This window comes from Penicillium cataractarum, assembly GCF_028827025.1.
Source record: "Penicillium cataractarum strain IBT 29864 chromosome Unknown utg000008l, whole genome shotgun sequence".
NCBI lineage: Eukaryota > Fungi > Ascomycota > Eurotiomycetes > Eurotiales > Aspergillaceae > Penicillium > Penicillium cataractarum.
The window spans coordinates 1,884,995-1,901,707 of NW_026622744.1; the positions used below are offsets into that span (position 1 = coordinate 1,884,995).

The following is a 16,713-nucleotide window of genomic DNA, read 5'->3' on the forward strand; positions in this document are numbered from 1 at the left end:
AAAATTATCAAGCTGCTGTTTCGTCGCAGCCACGGGCATGATATTGCCACATGACTTCTTTTTTGATTGGTGGGCTTTGTTTTATATCTGTTTGGCGTTTGGCATGGCTACATTCGAACTTGATTCGAATGGGCGTTTTTATACGGCGGCTTTTCTTTGGTTTTCTTGTTTTATGAAATGGCTTGTCACTTGCACCATTTTTCACGGCGGCAATTTGGCTACTTCTACCATCGCCGTGACGTGTCAAGCCTGAATACCCCCCGCTCCTTTTCTCCTGTCTCCTTTCCTTGGGCTAGCAAAGTTCTTATATTGGGATTGTTGTTCAGTTGTCTTGTGGGCTAAATTTCTCTTTCTCTCGCATCGAGGCCCGGGACTTCAACCATATCCCGTGGCGCTCGCATTTTGGTGTACTCATTTTCTAATATCCACCGATTCTCTTGGTTCTCTTATCATTTCTTTGGTTCAGTTGACGTTGTTGGTTCTGAGATTTGTCTCTCCTCTCCGGTGCCGCCCCGGTCACTTTGAGTATTTACAGTCATGGAGAGTCGTTGAGATGGCTGGTCGTCTTTATTGCACTGCACTGGTCTCTCTATCTATTCTGTGGTTTGTGGATTTCCTAGTGATTCTTGTTTTTCTGGGCTTGGTATACCTGGTCATCTTCACTGATTTCACTGGGTGTGTTGAGTTTCGGATTGGCCTGCTCGGTTTCCTGACGTGTTGTGGGGATTTTGTGTGTATGGTCCCTCCATCGGGTCGGGTATTGAGTGGGTGTTTGAGAGCAGTTATATGATTTGAATGGATGGTTTGCCCTCTGGGTTTTGACTTGGGGGATACAATGGCCTGATCAGTTTGCGTGTTGGATTTCAAAATGCCAAGTACATAGGCCAGGATGCAGTTACCTTGTGCATGGCTTTGTTTAGTAGTTGGTTAATCCATCGCGTTTGTTGGAAATTTTTCTAGTAATCTCCGTAGGTTTCACAGTATGGTAACGAAGAAAATGTTTGATGCTGTTTGATGTCGCTTGTTGACCGCTGAAAACATGACACTATGAGCAGGTAGGCGAGTATAAAATCAATAGATCTCCCTCTTCCTCTTTCAGTCCTCGACCTCACTACTTACCAAAAACCTCGCCCATATACTCTATATACACATGGCACCCTACCCTACCTATATTCAAGGCTTGCCCTGCAACACATCATTCACGAGTGTCACCAGTACACAGAATGCTTAACGTGGAGGGATGGGTCCTCTGCACCACCCTCCTGAGTCCCCTAACCAGTAAGTCATATCCCCTACCCATCTTTGGAAGCAAGATAACTGATGCGACTTGCCCAAATAGATACTTAGCAATCCTCCTTGGCCATATAGGAGCCTTCCCAGATGAATTGACAGTCGAAACGTCTTCCTTCAACCACGCCCAAGTCCCCGTTGCTGGTGCGTCTCAGGCCGAAAACGACCAATATGGGGCCTCCATTCGGCCCCGATTCATTTGCCGTCTTCCTTAATAACGGTAATCTTTTTCCGTGACCTTCTAAAATCACACCGTCTTCATGGCTCTCGCCTCTACTATGTCAACGAGTCGCCGGTGGATGGGGAGGTCTCAAAGATATTCAAGACTGAATCAACGAAACGGCTTTGCTAGTCCTTCTTTAGGATATAATCCCCGTCCTGGCAAACTACATGTTCGAATCCCGCCCTCTGAGCGGATCATGTCACTATGGGCGCTGTATGTGGACACGCGTGCGAAGGGGGGCCGCTAGACTTGGATTCGGTAGGGCTGACAGATGACCATCAGCTGTACTGACTCTCCTGTCGTGCTCGTGGCGGCTTTGGTGTCACAAGAGTTCGAGTCAAGGACTTTAATCATTCGACTTTCTGCCATTATCTGGATAGAGGAACAGGGAGAGTTGAATATAATCTAGCTCATCTACACTGTATCGCTGATCTACTCGAGAGAAACGTGATTTTGACATCTTGTTCGCGGTATGTATTTCCCCCTTTGAACTTCGATGCGATGTCATATCAGGTATTAACCGTGTACATGTACACACAGCGATCTCGAAGATAGTCAGATCTCAGTCATGACTGTTTCCCGTTCATCTGGTAACTGCTTTCCGAACTTCTACCATCTTCCCCGATGAACAAAAACAACCCTATCTTGCTACATAGCAACTTTTTCGCCAAATCTCAACCTTCCTTTTCCCAGGTCAAAACAAACCAAAGACCCAACACTGAAGGAGGGAGACACGAATAGTGACAGACCTGACACCCATCCACACACAAAATCGAACATATACCAAATCTCTGTCTTCTGCCTCTTCCAACTCACCGCGTACGACTTCGTGAAGTTGATCAAATTCCCCCAAGTTCTCCATCAAGAAGTACCTACCGCTTTTTCTGCAGACGATGAGCCAAGTTACCCTACCGGAGCTACAAAGAATGGAATGGCTGCTTCCAAGATCTCTGCTCGGCTTTCAATCACCGCTCGAAATTACTAACCGCTTTGCAATATGGCTTCCACAGCAAGAAAAAAAGCGATCCTGGACATTGTTTTCAAAGGGGCTTCTCCATGAACAAGAAGAGAGACTCGAAACTGTTTTATTGCTTTGATCAATCAAGAGAACCACATGTCCAAGACCTCGTCAACCCACCTGAACCTGTCGTGAGAGAAAGCCTCCAACACACGAAGTTCCAGATCATGGGTTCACCGTCGGTTTGTTCTGCGCTCACTGTGAACGCCACATGACTTCTGGAAAGTGCGAATCTCATCCCGGGGGTCTATAATCCCTGGAAAAGTTCTGTCATTCGAGCAGGGAGAACTACAACCAATGGAACAAGTGATATTGAATCCATGTCCCCGGAATGGTCCGTCATGACAGCCGTTGAGGGTATCATGTGCCTCTTTATGCTACAACGTTCGTTCACGGATAGGGACAAGTTGGGGAAGGTGAACAGTCGCGCCTTTGGACCTTACAGGGCTAATGTGATAGGAACTTCCACCGATACCGTCCAAGGGTGGCAGAGATCTGGTAGCCGAGATATGATGGGGCTTCCGGTTACAAGGTGTGGCACATTTAGGACGTGGGAGTATTAGCTCATGGTTTAAGGATGGGTTGGTTGCGGTATGGGAATTCGGAGGAGCGTCTCTACTGCCTCGTTGCCACTTGGGTGATCAGAGCATGCAAATTGGAGTTGATCCATAGACGAGGCGTAGATTCGTCACCGTTTAGTCCCCTCAGATTCCGGATAGGCCTCCTGGTTGGCAGCCAAGGACAACTTTTTCCAGGAGATCCTCGCTAGGAATAGCGAGGATGAGGATGGTTATACTTGTCCAGTGTGATCTACGAAATGAAAATATTAGGCAGTATATCCACACAGCTGGGCTAGTAGGCTCGAACTATGACAGTCTAATGGTAATATTCAAATCCCTGATCAATACCCGAACACCATGTTGAGTCCAGTAAATACAAGTCCAGCCAGACCTAGCCCATAGCCCCGAGGAATATCCAACCGAACAATGAAACCACCGAAATCAACCCCAGAAAAGAGAGTTTTAATCATCCAGCACCACTTCGCAACCCAAAAAAGACAACCCATCAATAGCCATCTCACATCCCATATCCCACTCCCTCATTTATCATCATGCGCATTATTAATCCTCTTCCAAACCTCCGCCTCAACCTCTGCCAACTTCGATCCCGCAGTCTGCATCCACCCCTTCGCAGTACTAAAGAACGAAGGCTCATCATCCTCGGGGGAAATACTACTCGCCCCTCCACCTCCACCACTGCTATAATGCAGCGGCAATCCTGTAGATCCAGAGGGACCCGCACCAGTCGGGGCCTGGTACACGGAAGAGTAAGGGGTGGAGGTCGAGTTTGGGATTTCAGAGGTATGGTGTGGTGAGCGGTGGTAGGCGTAGGAAGAGGTGAATTGGGTCGAGGGTTGCGGTGCGGTGGTAGCTTGTGCTGTAGAAGGCAGGGAGGGAGAGATGGCTTGTCCTGCCTTGGGAGGTGGCGGGACTGTAGATTGTGCGGTTGGAGTTGGGACTTGTGGTACGGCACCTGGTTGTGGAGGTGGTGGGGATTGTGTAGACGTTTCGCTTGGGTAGGTAGAGGTTGGCGTTGGCATAAGGTTGCCTGTTGGTTGCGTCGCGGCTGCTGTTGGGGCAGGTAGACTTGGTGCGGCGCCGGGTTGAGCTGGGAGACTCTCTGGCTGTGCAGATGCGTATATCGGTGAGTACGCTGGCGCGGTAGCAGTAGCCGACGTGGTTTGGGGTTGCGTCGCAGTCGTTGTTTCGGCCTCGATTGCGGTGGCGGGTTGCGGCTGTACTTTGGCTGCCGTTGTCTCCTCTTCTGTCTTGTTGGAATTGAGAGGTGCAGAGGTGTAGGTCTTTATGCTTCCTGGGGTCGACATGATGAAGGATATTGTGTGAAAAATGGCGTGGTGTGAGAGAGTAGAGGAGGGTGGTTTGTCTTAAAGTAAAGAAGATGGAGCTTCAAGGAGAGCTTCCAAGCCCAGACGTCATGCGCTTTCCGCAGTGGGGCGGCTTGCCGCTTTGGTGGTGTGGGTTCGTTGCGGAGAGCTTCAGTGATCTTTTTTAGAGAGACATCGTCTTCGGGGGGTGTCGTTTGGCTTGTATCAAGTATTAGAATCGATATTGGTCGAGAGGAATGGTTTTCTGGTTTGGCGATTCGGACGGAAGCGGCCAGATATACACGACACGTAGCCACAAGGTCAAAAATGACAGGTTCGAAGGAGTTGAACTGGGGCAAGGACACCGAGATGCAGTAAAATCCCTAGAATTCTCTGCAACAAATGTCCTCGCTGAGGTACGCCATATAGGGGACATACCTAGTCAACCACAGCGAGACTGCTAAAGAGAGCAAGACCATGTGAAACCACAAGCTACAGACTACGTTGAAGAACTGTTACAAAAGAGATTGGCTCGCCAAGAGTACAGATTTTGAAAGAAAAGAAAAAAGAGTTTGCAGGCAGTAAAGTACATTTGGGTAAAAAAGGGAAGAATCACACCATTCTATGCTTCAAGATCCCCCCGAACCCATTTCTTGTCGCATCTATCTTTTGCAATGCCACAACCTCAACTTTCCCGTGTCCCGGAGTTAAGAGACCAGACCAGGGGGTTGTGTTTCGCGTCCCCGACTCCAGTATAACTACAGGAAAAAAACAGAAAATCAAATTAAACGATGCGCTAGGAGCGAATCATCTATTTGAACTTCTTGCCGAAGAGGATGAGCTGGACCTGATCGTAGATGGACAGGACACCAGCACCGGCAACACCACGGAGGATGTTAGCACCGGCACCCTTGAAGAGGGACTTGACACCCTCCTGGGCGACGATCTGGCGGGCAGCATCCATGGAGGACTTGTACTTGACGGCCTCACCAGAGGTCATCATCATGCGACGACGGACAGTGTCCAGAGGGTAGGAAGCAACACCAGCAGCAGTGGTAACAGTCCAGCCGAGCAGGAAGGAAGCGAGGAAAGAGCCCTCAAGAGGACCAACCAGGAGAACGGGCTTGATGGAGTCGTACATGCCGAAGTACAGACCACGGTAGACGACAATTCCGAGAACGGAGGGACCGAAACCACGGTAGAGACCGGCAATACCGTCGGAGGCGAGGGTCTTGCGGTAGACGTCAACGAGACCGTTGAACTGACGGTCACCGCCACCCTTGGCAGACTTGGCGTCGTTGGCCAGACGGGTACGGGCGTAGTCCAGGGAGTAGACGAAGAGGAGGGAAGTGGCACCGGCAGCACCACCGGAGGCAAGGTTACCCATCATCCACTTGGCGTATCCATCACGGTCCTTCTTGTAGGCGAACATGGACTTGTAGGTGTCACGGAAGGCAAAGTTAAGAGCCTGGGTGGGGAAGTAACGAATGACGTTGGCGGTGTTACCACGCCAGAGAGAGACGACACCCTCCTGAGCGGCGGTGCGCTTGAAGCAGTCAACGATACCGTTGTACTTGCGGTCAAGACGACCCTGCTTGAGCATCTCATCCTGTTGTGAGGAAAAACATGGTTAGCCATTGATCAATTGAGTTGAAGGATTGTTTTTTTTTCATAACAAGTCAGGGTCCGACCGTCACACGGACCACGCGCGAGGAGGGAAAAAAATTTTCCTCTGGTCGAAGCATCGGCATCGTCAAATCAGACAAGCCAATTGCAACAACCAATGATGGAATATGATTCTCCGCGGCTCGTTCTGGCTCATGTTCGGTTGGAAGACTGCATGTCGAATTGTTGACTAACCTGGTTCTGGATCAGGAGCTTGACACGCTCGATGGGGGCGGCAGCAGTCTTAGAGACAGCGGCGGAAACACCACCCACTGTGAAATCAGTTAGTATTATTGATCTTGTTGATGGAAAGCGAATCCAGCGGTCAGGCTGGATGGCTTTTCAATGGTTATCAAAAACGTACTCAGGAAGTCGACAACGAAGCCCTGTGAAAATTTTTGTTAGCGTAATCCTGTGTTGACACGGTCTGCGCTTGCTAGCCACGCTGGCTGGCTGGTTATCCACTCCAAACTTGCAATCACTGCGATGCATTGAGGTTGATTTCGATGGCATCGCGATGATATTCGTTGCAAATTGAGAGTCGACGCCAGCTCAACCAGGGGAGGCAGGATGCAATCAGGGAAAGACTTACGGGCATGCCCATGAAGGACTTGTCCTGCTGGGAAGACATTTTGAAGGAGTTGCAAAAAAAGATAGCAACAAAAAAAGAGAGGAGAGGGAGGAGTGTCAAGAAGAAAGGACACCGGGGATGAGAGGGAAGAAAAAGAAGAAGAGAGAGAAGGGGGCGGAAGGGGGAGAAAAATACCTGTACGTGGATGGAAGCGAATGCTGGCCACTAGCGCCCAATCAGGAAGGCCAGGGGCCCGTACGGCCTGAAATCATGCGGTATCGCCTGGTATTCTGCCGTATCGACTCGGGGTCTTGCCGATATCTCCCGATCGCAGAGATTTTTTTTTCTTTCTTGGAAGTGGCCATTTTTTGGTGATCCAAAAGAGTTGGTATATTACATTGAAGACTGTTTATCACTACTATAGCATCATACTAGACCATCCTATTTTTCCATCGCCCTTGAAAACACCCCCGAATTGCCCGAGTCTCCCATGTTCTCACATGCCCATCTCAGGTCTCTCTGCCAGCTCATCTGTAGTCCGGAGCAACGGCGACGTCCATGCGTCCTCACGGTAACGGTACGGCGTATCTTTCCCCGTCCAATGCCGGCCCAGCCTCCACATCCACACCGGGGCAACCTCCTTTTTCATGGGCCCGAGTATCCGAAGGGAGCCCGGCTACAACTGGGGCTTGCCACCCCTTCCCCGATAATTTGAGCCTGGATTTTTTATGTATAGGATCCATTTGCCTCTTGAAAACGTTACCTTTTTTTTCTATTAGGAATATCTTCTTGGTGATTAGCTGGTCTCCGATGAATTCAAAGCTGGGTCCGACCAGAGACGGGTAGATTAAACTCTGATCGAAGAATTTCTGCGCCAGCCGCAAGGTTTTTGTTTCTTTCCCTTGATATGTATATGTACGCTGTACATATCCATGCATGTTCATGCACAACTAGCTAGGAATAGTCGACTAAAAGTTCCTTGGACCTGTCCACAGGCGACAGTCTGCCTTTCTGGGCAGCATGCCTAGATCGAGGCCCTCACTGGAAGTGTCTGATATAGTATGAGACATTTTCACTCGCTGCTATTTATGTAGCGGTACAAACTTTATAGTGGAGAGGAGCCGCATGTGAAAAGTACCTGGACAAAATCTCAGGTACACGCCAATAATACCTCCCGATCCACTTTCCTACTGGCTTCCTCGGCCCTGTGGAACAACCATCGAGAACTTCGTGGTAGGCTAACATATCCTCTACAATTAGAATATACAAGTTAAATGATGAGAAAAGGATTTCTTGAAACCCTGATTCTCGTCGTCATCCCACTTGCTACAGTTAGTAGGCGAGTCTCAAATATGGCCGACTGCGGTTTGTTCATGTTTGGGTCCAGCAGAGATATCCTAGCAGTAGCAACCAAATTATCTTCCTCGGCTGCTTTGAATTCGGACTCATGGTGACTTCTGCATAGAGATAAATTAAAAATCACCTTAGCTAGAGATATCACTACCAACACCCTGGGAATAAAGTTGCAGGTGGCATTTGTTAGATAAGGCGCACTTGGATAGGTGTCGGATTGCAAATATATACATCCACCAGATGATAGATCACCTAAACACCTAAACATGAACTCGCAACAATACACCACCTGGAGGCTCTACTAAGTGGTACCTAATACTCAAAAAACCAGATAAGATTTTATTTTCTAGGAAAAAAGCAAAGCTCATAATGGATAGTCATTAATTTCAGTAAAAAGGATAAACTCCATGCTCCAGATAGTGGGTTCAACAAGCTATGGACAAAGAAAGGCTTTTTTGTTCAGCGCCTGCGCTCAGTGCTTCTTGGATCGCTTCCGCTTCTTCCTCCCACTGCCATCACCCTCGCGAATATCAAGCTTAGTCTCATCACCCTCTTGCTCATTATCGGCATCAACCTTGCGCTTGCCACTGCCAAACTCGAACGCAGGGCCCTCCTCATTGCCGAAAGTGTCCTTCCGCCACTGGCGCAGACGAGCCTTCTTGCCCAGCTTCCGCTCATCCTTGGCCTTCTTCTCGGCATCGCGGAAGGAGGCAAGCTTCTTCAGACCGGCGAATTGGTTGAGTTGGGTGTCGTCGGCCATCAAGATATCGCGGGCGGTCAGACCGAAGCTCTGGGGGAAGTCTCGCGGTAGCGGAAACGGGTAGCGTTCTTCTTGGTAGCACCGGGGAGCAAGGTGATATCGAGATCCAGGCTGCGGTCAACTGCCTCTTCGATACGGAGACGCTCCTTGCGGGCATCGCGCTTTTGTTCGCGTCTCAGCTCGGCCTTGCTCTTCTTCTTTGACGCAGATGCACCCTCCTCCTCTTCCTCATCGTCGTCTTCTCCCTCATCACCAGACTCCAGAGAGGGCTTGACGTCCTCTTCGTCATCGTAGTCAGGGATCAGATCCTTAATATCAATGTCGTCGTCCCATGTGGGCTTCTTGGGGTGCTTCTTGCCCTCCGTCTCGGGCTCCTCGTAGTAACCCTCGCCGAAGCGTCTCTGCATCTCCTTCTCCCACTCCTTGTCATCCCAAGCGTCATCAAGGAAGCGGGCCCAATCCTCATCCGTGAACTCAGCAGCACGTAGACCGGCCACCTCCTTGATCTGCGAGACCTTCTTCTGAAGCTCCTCGGTCTTGAGCTTGCGAAGACGGTTCTTCTCGGTCTCACGCTCCTTCTTCTCTTCCTCCTTGCGCTGACGCTCGGCGTCACGGAGCTTCTTGCGCGCGCTCTTATCCTCACGACGGACTGAAAGGCTGTTGGTAGTGTCACGAGCGTGCGTCATGATCTTTTCGTTGAGCTTGCTGGGATCCTCGAAGCGGAAGTTGTAGGCCTCCTCGAAAGCGTCGGCCCGGTCCAATTCCTCATCGTCGTCTGAGTCGAAGGGGTGGAGCTCTCGTTGACCACCTGCCGGGATCCAAGCGCGAGCGGAAAGGAAGTTGGACAAGAACGTTTCGGGGTCCTTGTCTGCATTCTCAACATCCAGCTCGATCTCCTTCTCGGGAATAACATCGGCTCCACCGGCCTTGCGAACCAGGAAGTTGTCCTCCGCATCCTCCATTTCCTCGTCCGAGTCGGTTGCGTGCATCTCCTTGACCAGCGCATCCTTCAACTCGGCTTGCTCCTGAGCAAAGGTCTTGATGGTTGTCTTCTCTTCCTCTTCGGCGGCATCAACTCCCTTCAAAAGGTTCTCGCGATGGTAGTCGTGCAGCGTCATGGGTTTCTCCTTCTTTACCTTCGGCGCCTCGGCGTCTTCATCCACCTCGGTGTAGAAAGTGGCGTTCGCATCGTACACGCGGGGATCCTTCTCACGAATAGCCTTTAGGGTAGCAATGATCTCAGCATCAACTGCTTCGGTAGCCAGCTCGCCATCGTCGTCTTCTTCCTCATCGTCAGAAGACTCCTCGTCGGAGGGTTCATCAGCTCGGTGCTTTCCTAGACTGGAGGATTTGCCATATTTGGACTCCACTGGGAAACAGAAAAATGTTAGCGACCGCTAATCTTAGATGATGAAATTTAACATTTGAACCATACACTTTTGCACCTCTTCTCTCTTCTTATTGTGCTCAAAGCGGCGGGCATAGTCTTCGTTGATCTTGAAGCCTGCCTCGGGGGCCTTGGTGAGGGAGACACCACCAGCATCATCACCCGAGTCGCTGGAGTTGTCGTCGTCCCAAAGGGTTCGCATCTTCTTCGAAGGAGGCTCCATTGCTGTTTTCACAAATTTGCTGAACGAGCTTGCACCTCTGTACCGGAGAGAAACCCGCGGGCCGGCAGAAAGAAAAAAATTCTCACACCGCCCGTCTGCCTAGGAAACCGCCTAGAGTGATCGCCTGAATCCCAAGGCCAATTTACAGCCATCTTCGGTCTCACTGACGTAGCCAATTAGATCATCGTAAGGCAAGGCCGACAGGTTCACTCCGCTTACCAGCACGTGGGCAGCTCTCTCCAGGCTCCTTTTACCACCTTCTTCATTCTCTGGTCTTGTTTGTCGGATATTGGGAAGGATACTATCGACGCATCGCACCGTTGTGCTTCCATTTTGTTCGCGTCAAGTGTGTGGCTGGAGGCATGCACTAGATGTCGACTCAATCGCACACCCCGTTACCCCAGGTTGGGAAGCTCGTGAGCGTGGTGTAAGTCTGGACATGTGCTTGCTTGAATCCCAATGCTAATGATATTTCACTCTATTAGTCCCGTTGGTCTCAAAGAGGCTGCACTCGACTCCCCGACCTTCCGCGCGACTACCCTCCACTTCTGCGACCAGATCGAATTCATTGAGAGATGGCTCGATGGGTATGCCAAAGCTGCGGCGAAGCTCGCCTCCGAGGTGGTGGCCATGGAGAGTGTTGTTAATAGCTTCCTCTCCTACTCCAACCCTTTGGTAGTTTCCGAGGCCGTCGTCGATCATGATTATACGCTGTTGGCAATGAGGAGGAGCGGAGAAGGATCAAAGGATCTCTGGAATGGACTGGTGATGGCGACCAAGAAGATGGAGTCGCTGATTGCCGAGCCCATTCGTGTGTTTATCCATGAAGATTTGCGGCATTTTAAGGTAAAATACTGGCCCCTTTTGCTTGTTTACGGATGTACTATGTGTGACATGATGGGCTAACGTCGATGTAGGAAAACCGCCGCGCTCTCGAGCACGCCCAGAAGCAGTACGATTATCTACAAGCCCGATATGCATCTCAGTCAAAGTCTAAAGAAACCTCCGCTCTGAGGGAGGAAGCGTTCCAGCTCCACGAGGCTCGCAAAGCATACCTGAGAGCGTCCTTGGATTTTTCCGTGCAGGCTCCTCAGGTTCGCAATGCGCTTGATCGACTCTTAGTTCGAGTCTCGTTTGATCAATGGCGAGAGTTCCGGTTGTTCCATAACAACAATAGCTCGACGTTCTCAAAGTGGTCGGGCGAGATGGATCGGATCAAAGGATGGGTTCACGAGATGGAAGCGAGTGACCGATCTGCCAAGCGTGAGCTTCTAGCTACGAGGAAACAAATCGAGGAGGCAGCAGAAGTGGTGGCCCGTCCGCCTCGTGAGCTCGAGGACTATTCAATCTCCACGGTTCCATACCTCGGCTCTCGACCTCTATCAACGCTGAACATGGGCAAGGATATTAGGCCAGAGAAGCAAGGGTGGCTCAACCTGCGAACATTGTCCGGTAGACCCAGCCGCACGGTCTGGGTGAGGCGTTGGGCTTTCCTCAAGCATGGTATCTTTGGATGTCTTGTACAGGGTTCACGTACCGGTGGTGTTGAAGAAAGCGAGCGAATTGGTGTGCTCCTGTGCAGCATTCGCCCAGCGTTCCAAGAGGAGCGACGGTTTTGTTTCCAAGTGAAGACAAAGAACAATAGTATTATTCTTCAAGCCGAGACACAAAAGGAGTTGATGGAGTGGATCGGCGCATTCGAAGCTGCGAAGCAAAAAGCATTGGAAAATCCCACGAGCACCGACTTGTCAATTTCAGGGAAAGTCACCGTTCAGGATCCAGCTTTCTCGATATCGCAGCCCCCCGCACCGGAATTCACTGCCGATCCAAGCGAGTCCCTCACTCCCCACTTGAGTGACGAGCAGTCTCATTCTGAACGGAGCTCGACACTTCCAGTCCCAGACCGCGATGGACTTGTCATGCGAAACAGTACCGACGTGAGCGGTCGAAGACTGACAGGCTTGGATGCCGAATCTTCTGCTCGTGAACACACTAGGGATCACACGTCTAGGATTATTCAAAAATTGGATCTCCACCGCAAGTCGAACAACGCTGCACCGGTGTCTCCGTCGATTCCCGGCCCTGCGAGTGGTATTGCTAGTCTGATATCCGCTAGCCATAACATTCTTCCTTATGGAGGTGCTGCTGCCGCCAATGCTGAAGGGAACCGAGGTCGCAGCTCGAGTAGCTTGGATGAGCCTGGAGTGAGCCTCGCCCCTGCGACTCTTGCCAACCCACCGGCGCCTACAAGCATGAGTAAAGCTGCAGTGGTAGTGAGTAGCGAACGAGGAATTGGTCTGGGACTTGTTGATAGTACTGGCGGAATGCCTAGCGGTATGATGGCTAACCTATGGGGTAGCTCCAATTGGGGCTTTATCAATAAGTTCCAGCGGGAGCAACCCTACACGAATGGTGACCATCCGGAGACCACAGCCGACGGACGCCCGGCGTCTGTGATGAGTGATTCTGATAAGCAGAATGTTGCTGCTCAAACGGACATCCAAAGTGTATCCGCAAAACCCTGGCAGCCATCTGGGCCGCGTCACCGACAAACCGTCAGCCTTGACGGAGAGGATGCGTCAAAGATTCAACGAGCTGCGCGAGCAATCGTTGCAGAAACCGAGTATCCTAGCATCTATCCACAGCAGTTGAAGATCCAGGATGCTCAATTCCGTTTGCTCTTCCCTGATGTCAAGAAGGAGGAACCGTTGGTCTTGGTCTTCAGGGCAACCTGGAGCCCGAATGAGCAGCAAGAATTCCCTGGCAGAGCTTACGTGACAACTCGCAGCATCTACTTCTACAGCCACCACTTTGGTTTGGTCCTGACTACCAGCGCCGCTTTGGACAACATCAAGGAGGTGACTGCTGCTTCTGGGCGTGACTGTGATTTCCTCTTCCTACACACGATCCCTCCTATTGGCAGTGATACTCCTGGTCGAATCACCATCAAGACCTTCCTCGAGCCTCTTCGACTGCTCCAGAAGCGTCTTAACTTCTTGATCCAGTCATCCATTGCCGTCCAGCCGATGAACCTCGAGGGGATCCTCAGGGAGCTTATCAAGATGGATACTGGCTCTCCAAATCGACCCTCTAGTGCAGACAGTTGGGACGACGCCCCATCTGGACATGACACCAAGAATGGCCACGATATACACCTCCCTATCTACATCGACAAAGATCTGGACATCGATGGGGGTAAGGGTGGCCGTGGTAAAGATCATCAGAGATTCAGACTGCCCACCCAACCTGTGGAGTACGTTCCGCAGGGTGATCTTGTTCTGGCGGCGGAGAAGGTACTCGACGTTAGCCCGAAAGCACTGTTCCACATTCTCTTCGGCGATAAGAGCGCAGTATGGCAGCTTTTGCTCCATGAACGCGAAGCTCGAGGTATGTAAATCATCTGGACGAAGCTGAAAGAGATGTGAATTTTAGTGTACTAATATGTCGTGAAGAGATCAAACAAGGGCCATGGGCCAGTACGGAGGCACGGCATCTCCGAAGAGACTTCCATTATCAGATTGAGACGACAGATATCTTTGGTGAGAATCTCCCAGAAGTGAACTTTACGTACGAGTCTTAAACTAACCAACGATTAGGACGGTCTCATAACAATGCCATCTCGGATTATCAGATCATCGATGTACTTAATGATCACCTCTGTTACGTGATTACTGATAAACGGACCCCGTGGCATCTCCCCCTCCGTCGCTCATTCCGTCTTGTGAGCAAGGTTGTGATCACGTTCGTGGCCAAATCCAAGAGCAAGTTTGCCATCTACACCAAGGTTGAGTGGCTGAAGTCACCCTACGGCCTGAAAAGTAAGTTGAAAGTGGACTGGTAGATCGACAAAGCTTTGATTCTAACTATGGCGCTAGATATGATTGACAAGAGAGCGGGTGCCGACTTGGAACAGGATGCTTTGGATCTCGTGGATTTGGTCAGTGACCAAGTGCGTCGCTTAGGTGCACACAGTCGTACCAAGAAAGCCATCACCATCTTTGGCCATGTCGGCCGCCAGAGTAATGTGTCTCAATTCACAGGCGCTGGTGGAAATTTGAAGCTGGAAACGCGCAAGCGTACCCAGCGTACCATGCCACACCTCGTTATGGAGACAGTGCTATCATTCTTGGAAAGCGCATTATCATTCTTGATGCAATCCTCATTCGGTCTCGTTGGCTGGACTTTGAAGACTCTGAGTGCACACAAGGTCATCTTGATCTTGTTGGTAACGAGCGCTCTCATGAACGGCTTCTATACCTCGAGAGATAGCTGGGACTGGTGGCACGAGCGACACGCTAGCAATTTCATGTCCAGGCTCGGTGTTCAACCAAATATGGTCATGAGCAAGGCCATCTACCTTCGAGATATCGACGAAGCAGTCGCTAACTCAACTATCTGGCCTCACAACGGAAGCACCAGTACATGCTTTGGCGCATTCAACGAGCATAGCATGCGATACGCGGAGCTTCCTCTTTCCCTGAGCACGTCAAACCCGCGCGATGCAGTCGCCAAAAGCGCAACCAAGCGGTTCTTGCAAACCCGAGAACGCCTAGGGATGTACAGGCATAACCTCTTGGTTGCCCTACGTGTGGTGAACAGTATTGAAAAGGAAGTCATTCAAAACGAATGGGAGCGGTGGCTCCGTGAGGAACTGCGTCGCTGTCGCCAAGTTGAGATCCTTCTTGGAGGAGGCAGCGACGGCGAAGGCGACACCGCCGCACAGGTTGCCCAGGCGGAGCGCATCTTCGCCGAAAACACAGGCAACATCAAGGAGTGGTATGAGCGGTACTGCACCAGCTGTCGCCAAGAGCAGGAGCAGGTTCAGAAGAATGACCGGGAGAACCTTTTGCTTTGAGTTGAGCGGTCTCATCGAAAATCCCCCTCCACCTTGAAATCCCTTCTTGAAGCGTCTTCCCTTGCTGTACAATTCCCGTGGCGTGGATTTCCTGCACTCTTCTGCTCTTTGCATTTGCATTGCAACATAACACTATACCCGGTGGCAGCCCAATGATTGTATGTTTCGTGAATAATCTTGGCGTAAATATTGATGCCGATCCCCACTTCGCTTCTTCGCAGATAATTTCGAGCAATATGAATATAATTTTGCTCCCGAGTTGAATGTGCACTCCATGCTGAATAACGTAGATCGCGAGACATCCGCAGTTCGAGATGGGCTCAGTTCTGTCGCGGCTTGACCTCGCCTTCCTGAACAACGTAGTAGACGACTGTACCCTCTCCGCCCATACCCCTATTGGTCATCGCGAGTAGAGCTCGCCTAGTGCCCCATTCTTTGGTTTCCTTGGCCATTTCCTTCTTCTCGTAGTATTCGTCAAGCTTCTTTGCCTTTTCAGAATCCACAGACTCGCTGGTCGACATTGCTTCCTCGCTCACTGAAGATTCTTCAATGGCAGCCAAGGAATCAAAGGCTGCAGCCATACGGCGTAAACTCCAAGTTTGTCCTTGAGCCGTAGGAATCACGAATAGTCTTTCCGGTCGAAGATCATCCTCCGCAATGCCCTTTTCCAACATATATAGCTGCTCGTCTGGGTGCGTGTATATGCGGTGCGGTGGGATACCTGAGATGAGAGTTGGCGGGGCATCAGATGCAATTGAGTCCGTGGAAATGTCGTGGATTTCAAGAGAGGTCCAGAGATGTTGGTGCTGGAGATTGTGGAGGATTTGAATGGTGGTTGCAGCGAGGGGATTGCCGGAGGCAGAAGCTGACTCGATGAGTTTTGTCAGTGCTGATGGCTCCAGGGAAGGGAGTTGTGTTTGTTGAGTAGTCATTTTGAGATTTGGGCTGGTTATGGCTTTGTGTGTTATGTCTGGATGCTGAGTCGCATTATGGACACTTTTTCTACCAAATTGGCGGATAAATTGGGTGGAAGTGACTCACCGCCTAGTGAATGAGCCCTGACCGCTTTCCAAGCTCGAATCTTCAGTTTCTAGTCTCTAATTGTCGTTCTCGAAGTTCATACTGTAATTTTCGCTAAATATACTTCAAACTAGAGTGGAAAGAAATTCGAAACATCTCCAGACTAAGATAAAAGATCGAGAATGACGGTATTCGACGGTATTCGGATAGACAAATGCGAATAAGAGGGCGTACATGGGACCAAACCCTATTCTCAATGCGTCCCATTCTTCTATTAGAGTTATACTTGCAGATCATTTTACATGGTAAACATAGATCCTGAGAGCTTATTTCCAGAAGCAACCCCGGTAACATGCACGCAAGGAGAGCGAGATAAAATCCTCCTGTATGTATGTGAAACCGTTCAACGATTCTGATAGGCCAACCATTCTCGACTCTTCAGGGCTCGTGTGGGGCGATCTCC

At 50.4% G+C, this 16,713-nt stretch overlaps 6 protein-coding genes across 6 annotated transcripts; 2 read left to right on the plus strand and 4 right to left on the minus strand.

Annotated features, from left to right (window-relative positions):
• Positions 1-1,223: 1,223 nt before the first annotated feature.
• On the plus strand, positions 1,224-1,505 carry N7496_009822 (uncharacterized protein; the record flags this gene model as incomplete). The annotated part of the gene is made up of 2 exons (XM_056702735.1): positions 1,224-1,278; positions 1,369-1,505. The coding sequence occupies 2 exons, from the start codon at positions 1,224-1,226 to the stop codon at positions 1,503-1,505; spliced, it is 192 nt and encodes a 63-aa protein (XP_056551735.1).
• Positions 1,506-3,630: 2,125 nt separating this feature from the next.
• Positions 3,631-4,416, minus strand: N7496_009823 (uncharacterized protein; the record flags this gene model as incomplete). Its single annotated transcript, XM_056702736.1, has 1 exon — positions 3,631-4,416. One exon carries the CDS (start codon positions 4,414-4,416, stop codon positions 3,631-3,633), a length of 786 nt encoding a protein of 261 aa, XP_056551736.1.
• Positions 4,417-5,227: 811 nt separating this feature from the next.
• On the minus strand, positions 5,228-6,712 carry N7496_009824 (putative mitochondrial ADP,ATP carrier protein (Ant); the record flags this gene model as incomplete). Its single annotated transcript, XM_056702737.1, has 4 exons — positions 5,228-6,025; positions 6,277-6,353; positions 6,446-6,467; positions 6,674-6,712. The coding sequence occupies 4 exons, from the start codon at positions 6,710-6,712 to the stop codon at positions 5,228-5,230; spliced, it is 936 nt and encodes a 311-aa protein (XP_056551737.1).
• Positions 6,713-8,477: 1,765 nt separating this feature from the next.
• N7496_009825 (uncharacterized protein) lies at positions 8,478-10,375 on the minus strand (the record flags this gene model as incomplete). The annotated part of the gene is made up of 3 exons (XM_056702738.1): positions 8,478-8,723; positions 8,789-10,134; positions 10,201-10,375. The coding sequence occupies 3 exons, from the start codon at positions 10,373-10,375 to the stop codon at positions 8,478-8,480; spliced, it is 1,767 nt and encodes a 588-aa protein (XP_056551738.1).
• Positions 10,376-10,746: 371 nt separating this feature from the next.
• N7496_009826 (uncharacterized protein) lies at positions 10,747-15,230 on the plus strand (the record flags this gene model as incomplete). Its single annotated transcript, XM_056702739.1, has 6 exons — positions 10,747-10,802; positions 10,861-11,221; positions 11,293-13,762; positions 13,828-13,914; positions 13,972-14,193; positions 14,251-15,230. 6 exons carry the CDS (start codon positions 10,747-10,749, stop codon positions 15,228-15,230), a joined length of 4,176 nt encoding a protein of 1,391 aa, XP_056551739.1.
• A 320-nt stretch (positions 15,231-15,550) lies between these two features.
• Positions 15,551-16,162, minus strand: N7496_009827 (uncharacterized protein; the record flags this gene model as incomplete). The annotated part of the gene is made up of 1 exon (XM_056702740.1): positions 15,551-16,162. One exon carries the CDS (start codon positions 16,160-16,162, stop codon positions 15,551-15,553), a length of 612 nt encoding a protein of 203 aa, XP_056551740.1.
• Positions 16,163-16,713: the final 551 nt, after the last annotated feature.